Source organism: Xyrauchen texanus, chromosome 3 (genome assembly GCF_025860055.1).
Source record: "Xyrauchen texanus isolate HMW12.3.18 chromosome 3, RBS_HiC_50CHRs, whole genome shotgun sequence".
NCBI classification, from domain to species: Eukaryota; Metazoa; Chordata; class Actinopteri; order Cypriniformes; family Catostomidae; genus Xyrauchen; species Xyrauchen texanus.
In genome coordinates, this window is record NC_068278.1 from 11,431,785 (window position 1) to 11,443,967 (window position 12,183).

The 12,183-nt window shown below is 37.3% G+C and overlaps 1 protein-coding gene across 1 annotated transcript; it reads right to left on the reverse strand.

Moving 5' to 3' along the window:
- Window positions 1-970: 970 nt before the first annotated feature.
- slc25a46 (solute carrier family 25 member 46) lies at window positions 971-11,366 on the reverse strand. Its single transcript, XM_052104478.1, has 8 exons — window positions 10,893-11,366; window positions 8,787-8,829; window positions 8,558-8,615; window positions 8,260-8,337; window positions 4,574-4,674; window positions 4,244-4,300; window positions 3,859-3,916; window positions 971-2,256 (listed from the first exon to the last, which is right to left on the reverse strand). Exons 1-8 carry the CDS (start codon window positions 11,143-11,145, stop codon window positions 1,669-1,671), a joined length of 1,236 nt encoding a protein of 411 aa, XP_051960438.1. The 5' UTR covers window positions 11,146-11,366; the 3' UTR covers window positions 971-1,668.
- Window positions 11,367-12,183: the final 817 nt, after the last annotated feature.

The following is a 12,183-nucleotide window of genomic DNA, read 5'->3' on the forward strand; positions in this document are numbered from 1 at the left end:
AGCGTAAGCTAGCTTACGCAATACGAGAGAACCTCTCGTAAGAGAACGTATCGGTTACCTAACGTAACCTCGGTTCTCTCTAGATGAGGGAACGAGTATTGCGTAGCCGGCCGTGCTCACGCCACGAGCGACTTTTCGCTTCAGTCAATGAAAACCAGGGTTCCAGCCTACGAACTACGCTTATATGCACTCTAGTCACGCCCATTTTGGCGGGCTTTGATGCAGTGAGCGCGCGGACGCCTCTCATTGGATGCGAGTTCGCCCAAGCTCGTCTATAGGCTGCAGCAGTTGCCGCAGAGCAACCTATGAGCTCGCTAGATAGCCCACTCAAGGTCTGCAGCTGCCGCACTGCGTTGACAATGGATACAAAAATTAAGGATAATTTTTTGGCTTCAATATCTCAGAAAAGATGAATCTTTCCCGTAGCGTAAGCTAGCTTACGCAATACTCGTTCCCTCATCTAGAGAGAACCGAAGTTACGTTAGGTAACCGATACGTTTTTGTGATAAAGTAAAAATCCCAATGAATTTTGGCCAATGAAGCTTTTTGCAATTATTTTAAATGCATCTGATCACTCTGCACAATATTCTAGAAACAATGTCAATCAACATCACAACAACTGAAGCAGAAAACTTAGTGAAACACAAAATGTATGTAACTGCCAATACTTTTGGCCACGGCTGTACACACACAGACAAATAGCTAGAGAGACAGACAAACAGATACATGCAGACATACAGATAAACAGGCAGATAGACAGACAGACAGATAGAGATAGATACACAGACAGTTACATGCAGACAGACAGACATGCACATAGACATACAGATAGATAGATGGACTGATAGACAAAAAGATAGATAGAGACAGACAAATATATCAGTATATTCATTGCCTTTTTTTTTTAAGTGTCAAATACAAAGGCAATTGATAAAAGAATAAACCCAGTTCACACAAAACTGATTTTAGACATTTATTTTAAAGCAAGGTGCCCCAATAAGTAAGCACTTGAATATTTACTCACCTAATTAACAGATGTATGTTAGTTTTACACATGCTTTTTTGTATATAATGGCTACCAATTCAAGGAACTGAATTTTATATATTTCATATCAAGTTAAATCTGGCAGAAAAAGACATTTTAAAACACTGGCACAAGTTTCACTAAGTTGCAAATAATAATTTAATAACATAACACAATTTCTATACATGTTGTAAGAACTTGGCACAGGCCTTCAACAAATACTGTCAAATGAACAAGTACCACATTCACACACACCACATTATGAGACAAAGTGTCCAGTGAAGTGACTGAAACAGAGACAGAACAGAATTTAAACATAATTACAACGGTTGATGATTCAGAAATATCATGTCTATTTTTGCGTTGGTGGTGGGGAAATTGAGGTGGGTTTGGGGGTCACTATAAAAACAATTTAAATGCAGTGCCAATATGAGGGCATATAGATTATTTTACATTTGCATTCAGATAAAATGAGTCATGCAATTTAGAAGACAACCAGTGCTTTATGAAACAACATAGGCAAAGAAAACCTCACATATCTTCAATTAGGACTTTTTTTGGAATTTCCAATCCAACCAAAAAAGGACCTCTGAATGAATTAGGAAGGAATCTCTTCATCAATAAAGCTTTCCGAATCTTTCGACTCAAGCATTCCGCAACAGCATTGAATAGATCATCTTGGTGATCTGCAGCACTGTGGCATGCAGCGAGTACTGCACCACGATGGAGCCGAAACCCTTGTAGAAGCCCATGGTGCCTTCTTCACGCCGAATGGCATTAATACAGTCCCTCATTCCTTCATATTGTGTGTTTATGGGCAACACCTCAAAACCCAGGTCGGTGTTGTCGATGATAGTGCGTGTTCCTTGGATATGCAGCCTGTGCAGCACTGTTTCCAAAGGAAACAGCAGCACGTCTGCACACAGACTGGCCACAAAGCTGGCCATGAGCTCAGGGAAGTAGGCATCCAGCATAGACTGGACCGTGTCCGTTCCCGAGTTGGGGGACGAGTGCTTCGGTGAGCTGTTATTCTGACGATGCAACAGGTAAAGGACCAACCTTTGCACACTGGAACTGATAAGATAATGCAGTATCCCGTGGAGCACCGTAGGGAACACAAGGTTCCACAGGGGCAGGAGGCGCTTGCTGTGGGGCACTCCCATACCAATCACACGCCCAAGACCCTCTTTCACACAGTCTAGTATGCCAGGGTTGTCTCGGATTATTTCACTCTGGTGAAGGAACCAAGAGGAATCACTTAAAAATGTTTGTTTGAATCTCACGAAATCATGACCAGGGCATATTTCTGGATGTGAAATATGCCAGAAATATGACCATAAATATATATAAAAAAAACAATAATAATAAATATATATATATATATATATTTTTTTTAATGTTTATATATATATATATATATATATATTTTGTATTTACAGAATATATACAGAAAGGGTATTAAGAGACATTATTCAATGACAAATGGATGACGTGGATCTTGTCTTTGGACACAAACACATTACATGGAACAACGTTTACTCTTTAGGGCTGTGCATACAGTAAAATATCGATCTTGGGATTAAAGAATTAATATCATGCAAATGGAGATCACAACACTTTATTTTTACCCATCCCCACATAACAGTAAAATAAAAAAGTTGGGGGGAATGCGTTTATCTGTCATGAAAATTGCCATGAATATAATATCAATAAAGTCTTGTAGAATATATATATTTTTAAATAATATTAAAAAAATATGAATTAGGAAAAATTATAACTTATTATTTCTTTCCTCTCATTTTGGGATGAAATATGATGTATCTGTTCATAAAATGAACCCAATAGGCAGAAAATGATTGTATTTGACTGATGAGACAAAATCCTATGCGATTTAGCACCTTTGTAATAACGCTGAGAATGCAAGATGTCATAAATTGTGTTCTGAAACATTTTGTGACGCAAATGGCATATATGCTTCATTTTTTCCAAAATATGCAGATCACTGTCAGGTAAAGAAAGACACTTTGTTGGTAGAAACGGGGTTTCTTATGACACAATTTCACACAACTAGCTTGAATTCCCACAGAAGTATAGAAAGCGAAAGACTAGCAAAACATTTAGCTGTTGTAGCATACAGAAACCCTCAGATTTTCAGAAGGTTAACTTGCGAAGGAAACTGATGCACTGTAGAGGTAGTAACCCAAAATCAGTTTGCCCATCCACCACAAGATCAAATCAATACTTGTTTCCTGAGACTTCAAACCCAATCTTAGTGTCTGGTTTTTATGTATTAGAGCTTTAATTAGACTACTACTAAAGGTGCACTCAGTAATAATTTCCTCATTAAAAAGTTGTAATCCTAAAGAAATTAATTGTAATTTTTAAAAAATATGTATAAACTCATGACAACTTGAGATGAAGACTCCAGTCATATCAGTAACCTTATGAAAGCCGTTTTATTCTACATGGAGAGGGTCCACACATGTTAGAATCACATGACCAGCTGAATACTACTCGCTTAATCTCAGTAACCGTCCTGTTATTTGACACTTTCACTCATTGATTAAAGTAATCATGTCTGACTGTGAAAACTATGGCATCTGAAACTGAAAACTATTGATTTTAAATGATGCTGCATCCAAGCCGCTAAGTGTCAGTGTAACCAAGTGAGTGCACCTTTAATATTTTATTACACAGCAAATTTTCTTAACCTCTCTAAATGCATTATTTTATTCCCCTTTAACAGCATTTCTCCCAAAGCATTCAAAGGTAAAAATAATTTCTGTAAATCAGTGTTTAAATACAGTTTAGTGTATGGGAATTTGTTTAATTACCTGTACAGTCTCTATGAGACTTGCTGAGTAAAACGGCATTGCAACCACATATGTCAAACTGGAAAAAAAGACAACGATTTCAAAACATCAAAGGACTAAATAAGAGATAAGGAGGAGAGAGATAATTTATATCTCAACCATATGAAATTCCCTTTTCACATTGTTTTCTGGACTTTAATGTATAAATAACTAGCTGCAATTTAAGCTTCGTCAGATTCATATTCAGAATGTTCCTTGCTATCGAAGAGCAATGTAAAATTATGACTCATAAAAGATACAAGATAAACAACTTGCAGCTGACAGCATTTTCCATAAATGCTACCAAATTAAATAAAAAAATGATTAGCATTGCAAATAACAAAATTAGGCCAAAGTCTCAGCTTACCCTTTGAGTACTAAATGTCCCACCACTTGTTTAGGGTTCCACTTGTGTGATAACTCCCTGTGAACAAACAGGAGAAGACATGACAGAACTATTTTCTGTCTAATTAATTGCTGGAAAGCATCAATAAATCCTGAAAAGCTCTATTCTGCCAAAAACATCACTTTTTACAATATTCAAAACTAAAGCTATAGATCTAGAGATTTCATTGTGACTAATACAAGACATTGGCAACAGTCTTTAATAAAAACCAAACTAACTGAATCAAACTGAAATAGGGTTTCAAGAGGTTTAAAGGACAGATTTATAAGGGCTAATTTTATATTTCTATACCTTGGTAATGGGGTGCATTCACTGATGATGCCTTCTGTGCCAAGGGTGACTCCTTGTACCACAAAAGTGCTGCCCATTCCTTTCCATAAAGCCTTTGGACCCTGCAAGAGATTATGAGAAAATAATAGAATCACTGTATTTTGTATAGGATGCTCTCATAAGTTTGATCATCTTGACATCTTCACATTTTCATTGCTCAGGGCAGCAAAAACGAAAGAATGACAGTTGGCAGGTTGGTGAGGGAACTTTTCTGTTCCAGAATTACAACGCCCATTTGAACAAAGCGAGGTCCATGAAAGCTGTTATAGCAGCATGGGAAGGGATTAATGGCCATGCTTTGGAAATTAAATGTTCAACAAAACACAAGAGCATCTGTTGGCATCTGATGTCTCTTCAAAAGGTTTACCGGAGACGGCTAACATTAGGGATGCTGAGAGCAAACCCATGGCTAGAGTTCGAAAACAACGTCATGTTCTGCAACTATTGTAGAGGGCAGAAACAGGTGGGCATCTTGTCCTTCGTGTCAGGAAACCCACATCTGAAATAGTGATGGGTCATTTGCGAACGAGTCGGCTCTTGTAGGTGAACGTTAGGAGCCGGCTCGCATATCAGAATCTATTTATACCAATATATAAAAAAAATAAGATATGAATAATCAAAAGATTCAAAAATATAAAAAAAACTAATAAAATAATATAGGCCTAAATGCTCAAGCGCACACATTAGTTCTGACTGTCTGCTCAGACTAAAAGCCTCACCTGTTGTTCCTGTCAATCACACACGCAGTGTCAACCAATGAACCAAAGATGCGTGAGGGAAGGCGGAGCCAACATATGTTGTTCAGATTGTATTTGAATTGTTACATTTATATGCACTTTGTTTATATACATTGAAAAGTTATACTTTAAATGCACAAGTGAAATAACATCCTTTTTTACATTTATTTCAATTTGTGGGATGCTGCAGTTTTGCTAATTACTAATTTTTCTTTGATATATGGTGCATTATTCTATTATTAGTACCGCCGCTACCTACATGAATACTACGCAGTTTGCGTAGGGCATCAACTCCCTAGGGGGGCACCATCTTACCCTAGGATGGCACCAGAAAGTCCACCGGCTGCCCTTACTCATTCGCTATACGTTGTTCAAGGACCCGAAAGCAGTTGCGGAACACAGACAATCGCTTCACGCTCATATCACGCGTAGGGCATCAATTTGGCCAGCGGTGGCCCTGTCTATTATGCTGTTCAGATTGTACTCATTTTGATTGGTTAGATTTATATGCACTTTGTTTATATACAATAAGTTATACTTTAAATGCAAATGTTTAATAGTATTATTTTTCTTAACAAATCAATGCATTTTTAAATAAATTGTGGTTAAGGTAGAGTGTAATTACATTTAATAATTTAATTCGAATTGTTTTAACACCAATTATGAAAAGAGCCGGAATGCCCATTGCTAATCTGAAAAGAGATAGTGTAGCGAAACATCTCACGGTGGAGAAACCATCAAGCTCGGTGTCAGCAGCCTTGAGGAGGCAAGTGCTGCAGTCTGAGGAGGAGAAGAGGAAGCAGCTGAAAATAAAGATAAACATCACATACTTCATTGTGAAAGAAGAACCTTTCGTCAAATTTGGGCCACTTATCAGACTCCACCACAAAAACTGAGTTTACATAAATCCCACATACGACAATGTGCGGAGATGATCGGTCAAATTGCTGACATAATGAGAGATCGCTGGCTGACCTCTAAGTATGCCAGACGGTCAACATACAAAAGCAGCTGGACAACTGATATCCTTTGATTTTAGTAGGCATGGGTTCAATGTGTGATTTGGGAGGTATGTGCTGTTCCACAGATGTGTGTCCCTTAGTACACGCACACACACTCAGTATAAATATGTATGTAATAAATTGTTTGTTAATAAACTCTGTATTTAATTTTCACTGTGCTCCTAAATTTCTTTGTGTGCGCTTAAATTTTTTCATTTAGTAGTGCATGTACTCCTTCGGAAAAAAGTTAGCGTAGAGCCCTGAGTGTCATACTTTTGAACCATAAGGTTGTATATTATAGGTCATATGATCTGACTTCCTGGACTGTTATGAAAACTGGGTTACTGGAAGACCATAAATGTATGTACTTAACTGGCTAATCATTAAATTGGGAGAAAACGCTTGGACCCACTTTATATTAGGTGTCTTTAATAACTATGTACTTAAGTTTTAGATACAAGGTACTTATTATGTACAGATGTATTATTGCATTGTAGAGCATTCATCAAGGCATTGTTTCGGCAAGCTTATGCAACGTCAAAACATTTATATCCATCCAGATTTGCATTCATTTTTGGCCGAGATCTTGTATTGATGACGAGAGGGTCGAATCACTCCACAAAGTCTTCTCCAGCACATCCCAAAGATTTCCAATGGGGTTAAGGTCAGGAGTCTATGGTGGCAAATGTGTGAAAATGATTCCTCGTGATCCCTGAAACACTCTTTCACAATTTGAGCCCGAGCATTGTCATCCTGGAATATGCACGTGCCGTCAGTGTGAGAAAAATCCATTGATGGGATAACCTGGTCATTCAGTATATTCAGGTAGTCAGCTGACTTTGTTTTATTGCCGCATAACATTGCTGAGCCTAGACCTGACCAACTGACGCAACCCCAGATCATAACACTGCCTCCAGAGGCTTGTACAGTGGGCACTATGCATGACGGGTGCATTGCTTCATGCGCTTCCCTTTTTACCCTGATGCACCCATCGCTTTGAAATAGGGTAAATCTGGACTCATCAAAAAACATGACCTTTTTCCATTAACCCACAGTCCAATCTCTATGCTCCCTAGCAAATTGATGTCGTTTTTTCCAACTTTTTAGCCTCACTAACAAGTGGCTTTCTTGTGGCCACACACTAGTTTAATCCCAATTCTGTAAGTTCTCGTCACATTATGCATGTGGAAATGCTCTTACTTTCACTATTAAACATAGCAGTGAGCTCTACTGTCGATCTTTTTATGATGTGACCGAGTTTTAGTGATCTACAATCATGCTCATTCAAGATTTTTTTCTGACCACAATTCTTCCGTGAAGCTGACGGTTCATCACTATCCTTCCAGGTTTTAATAATAGGTTAGACAGGTCGTAACCCAATTCCAGCGATTTCAACAATGTCCTTAGTTATTTTCTTTGCTTGATACAGGCCATTAATTTGCCTCTACTGAAACACAGTAACATCTTTTCCACGACCACAGGATACGTCTTCTGACATGGTTGTTAGTGTTAAAAGAATTGTTGCCAGCTGAAACGTATTAATCACTGCAATAATGATCATATCATAGGCTCTTGAGTATCTACTTATTGAAATTGAAACTGCAACTTTTTTTTTGGGCCAGGCAGTGTACCTGCATTTAATTACATCTGTAGAATACCCTTACCTTACCCCAATCCTTACCCTAACCTCCAACCTACCCCTAAACCTAAACATACCTCAAACTCAGTAGCAGAACATTTTAATTTTGTGAGAATTTTGCAGAACACCATATAGTTACACAATAGGTACATTGTATTGTATGTATTTTAATAGTACATAGTAGTTAAAGACACCTAAAATAAAGTGGGACCAGAAGTTTTAAACGTTTATGGAGTGATAACAACATGACAAAGGTATGATTTGTATTACCTGCGTTTTAGTGACATTGTACATGACACTGATGGCAGTCAGTGGTGACAAGTGGTAACACCTGGCATGGTAATTCACCTGAAACACAGTGAAATTGATCAAACTGATTGTGTTTCAGGATTAGTCAATGCGGATGAGAGAATAATTTACTTTGAGTTTAGAACACAAAATCATCATATTACAATTTCTATATCTGCAAACTTCTATTTCTGCAATAATGTATTCGTAGTATATGGCTCTTTTTTTCAGACATATATGGAGTGTGTAGGTCTTTTGAGTGTTCAACGTCTGGGTTTACCTGACATTGACGCCGAAACACAATGCAGGGGTGGGCCAGGACATTTTCTGTGAAGAGGCTAAATGAAACATTGGAAAAGGATTATGAATTCACAAACATTGTTTCTCATATCTGTATCTTAATTTACGTTCAATACATCATCTATGCTGGAGCAGCTGCCCCCCGCGACCCGACTTTGGATAAGCGGTTGAAGATGGATGGATGGAGTAAATATATGGGGTTTCGTTACCTTGCAAGACCAATCCCGAACCCAGCAAATCTATTCAGTTGTTCTGAAAGAAAAAAATATATATATATATTTTCAATATGATTCTGATTGCTGATGTACTTTATAAAGGTTTCTGGGTGAACAATGTGTTTGCATTTGATTTGTTAAATTAAATAACATCAATTGTTTGCAAAAGTGAGAAACCTTTTGTAAGCTGCTTTAGAAGTGTTACAGCTTATTTATATCAGCGACAGAGGTAGATCGATAACCAATAGTTCCAAAAAATCAACTATTGGCACAGATTATTCGGTAAAACTGATTGGTTATTGGCAAAAAATCTATGCCAATAGTTGCTGATAACCAAAAGTTAAAAAAAGCAACTGCTGGCACAGATTAATCAGTAAAACCGATATATTGATTTTAAAAACAATCAATCCATTAATAAGTTATCTGCCTTTTTCACCACTTTAGTTATTGTATCGGCAAAATCCACGATCAGTCGACCTCTAATCAGCGAACACTTTAAGATTTGCTGTTGACTTAAAATGTATCACATGCAAAGCAATAAATGCACTTTATATAGGTATGTTATTTAGTCTGTGTAGTCTCACGTGGTTCTGTTTTTGTCCTATGTTGTTTTATGTAGCACCATGGTCCTGGAGGAACATTGTCTCGTTTCACTGTGTACTGTACTAACTGTATATGGTTGAAACGACAATAAAAACCACTTGACTTGACACAGGAGTTGTTGAAGACGGGTATCCAGTATGCTAAACGTGCAGACAAAAGTGTCAGCAAAAGCGGTAAACACATCTAATATGTTCCAGCACATAAGGGATCACATCCAGAGATTCATGCCCAAATGAAGGTAATCATTTTACAAACACAGTAAATATTATATGTAGCGTACTACTTACCTTTCGGTGAAGTCAAACTCTGAATTGAAACGGTGTAAATCCGAAGAGTTTTATATTTTAAGTTAAAAAGATGAGGGGTTCAGCTTTATATTGAGAATGCGAATAGTTTTTCCTACTTGAATAAGATTTCAGTGAGCGTAAAAGTGTTGCGATTATCCGGCTGATTGTTATATTACTGAATACAGAAAGAAGGTTCTCCTAGACTATATTTTAAACATACGGTTTAAGTTATAGTTGTTTTTGGTTATTTATTTTTTATTTATATTTCATTTCTTTTGTATTTATTGAAAGGGTGTACATACTTTTTTGTTGAAAAGGTACAGAACGTTTTGGTGTCAGGGGGCAGATAGAGAAAATTTGTCCCTAATTAAATACAAGTACTTTACCTACTTGTTTTCAACATAGAAGTAGGAATATATATGTTATCTGCATGTCCTAACAAATGCTGCAATAAAACTTATTTGTGATATATTTTTGGAGGGTTTTTATTGTTGCACAATAGGAACATTTGCAGATAATCATAAAAATAGTGATTTTTTTTTTTATCAGACAATAATCGTACCATCAAAAATTCACATCGTGAATACCCTACTAGACGCAATACCGAAATATAAAAATGTGTGTATCTGTTTAGCTGGCACCTCAGTTGTACTTGTGGAACATTTTGCTTTCTTTCTTTTTTACAATTCTGTATCTAAAAAAACAATCCTACCACCATGTGAAATTCTGTCAATCCCTTAGTCTGTCATGTTGCATACTAAAGTCCCTATAATGGCATTTAACGTATTTGCTTTGTGTAGTTAAATAAATCCATCGTTAATGTTGCTGTTAATACTGTTTTCAATTGTGCTATATAAATAAGTGTTTATAAATGTGTTCCAGTTTGATACTGCCACTTTAATTGTGACCCTGACTATATATTTTTAATAAATATTTTTTCACTGTTCCAATATGTCACCCAGCTCAATAAATTTTACTCTAAAACACATTTCCCACTTACAGTTGAGTGATTCACGAACGCTTCCGTGCAATTCGATTCGAAAGCTAATTGGACATTATTAGGAGATGGGCGGAGCGGTGACAACACATTCATTAAGATCATATTTACGGTCTGCGTGATGACTGACCAGTGTGAGACACGGTGCACAAATAGTAAATATCCACTTTAGTGACAACCTGTCACTGCATGCAAACTGCATTCAAATCTCACCGGTCGGTGGAGCCGCTGACTGCCCTTCGTCCGCAGCTCCAGGCGGGGCAGGTGGCGTTTCAAATTGGGGTGTGCGATCGCCGAAATGCAGGTTTCTGCTGCCAGGTATATCCGGAGGTGTGGTGACCCAATTCTGGAGATCGGCACTGGACGAATTATTGAATGACCTGCCCGAATAGCCTCCGCTGAATGACGGGTCCTCTCTGCCCCTGTAACCCAAACCATCGAAGCTGTCAGGCCGACGTGAAGTCATGATGGGGAAACGCGGGGAATACAACACTGAAATGACAAAATATCTCAGTCTGACTCCCTTCGATTTAAAACCTCTCTCGTGTGATATGAATTCATTTACAATTACAAGAATCGAAATGTAAATTTCGAGACAGAAATTCTGGTTGACCGAGACTGTGAGCAGGCTAGTGCATTAGCAAAACAACCCAACAACACCCGCTCGAGTGACTTTCGCCCGTTGACACTTTTACTTCCGCTTTTGAATGTGGCATTCTGGGATATGTAGTCCCGCTGAGTCTAAGCGTTTAGAAACCCGTTTATGTGGCAAAATTGTGCGTGTTGGTACTAGTTAGTGTTTTAATGTAATACAGTACAAAAAATATTAATATTTTAATGCAATTTTTGCTGAAAAAAAAAAACAATATTGAAGGGATAGTTCACCCAAAAAAGAAAATTCTATCATGATTTTCTCTCATGTCTCATCATTCCTTTGAAGCTCAAAAAGCACATAAAGGCAGCATAAAATGAATGCATATGACTCCAGTGGTTTAATCCGTGATAGGTGCGACTAAGAAACATACATTTTTAAGCCTTTTTACAAATTTTTTATATATATATATATATATCTCCACTTTCAAACAGCCCTCCCAATAGACCTTTTTCACACTACGGATTTTGGAACATGGAAGTAAATGCTTGAGATCACAGCAAATATTAGCTTCACTTACCCATTTGCCATTATGTTTGAATGACTTTCCAGAAGAAAAAAAAAATGGGAGAAAATGCCAAATTTTCTGTCACTCTCTCAGCAGCTGTAATCGAAACCTCCTCGCAGCTGTGGTAATTAATTTTATTTTTTAAACTGATTGCAGGGTAATACATCACAAAGCATAATGTTATAAACTTATACTCTATATTTAAAACAAATATCATATAAAAATATTACCTAGATTTACATACTAAATAAGGTGGAAACACGTCATCACAGTCTGTGAAAAAGGTCTATCGATCTTCTCTCCGAGTTCTTCTTCTGTTTTTGGCAATTCGCATTATTCATGCA

Coding starts and splice junctions, on each gene's coding strand:
- slc25a46 (XM_052104478.1), bottom strand. CDS start 11,145: ATGACTTCACGTCGGCCTGACAGCTTCGATGGTTTGGGTTACAGGGGC. Junction 8,830..10,892: donor GTCAGCGGCTCCACCGACCG/GTGAGATTTGAA, acceptor TTTTTCTTTCAG/AACAACTGAATAGATTTGCT. Junction 8,338..8,557: donor TGTTTCGGCGTCAATGTCAG/GTAAACCCAGAC, acceptor ACTGTGTTTCAG/GTGAATTACCATGCCAGGTG.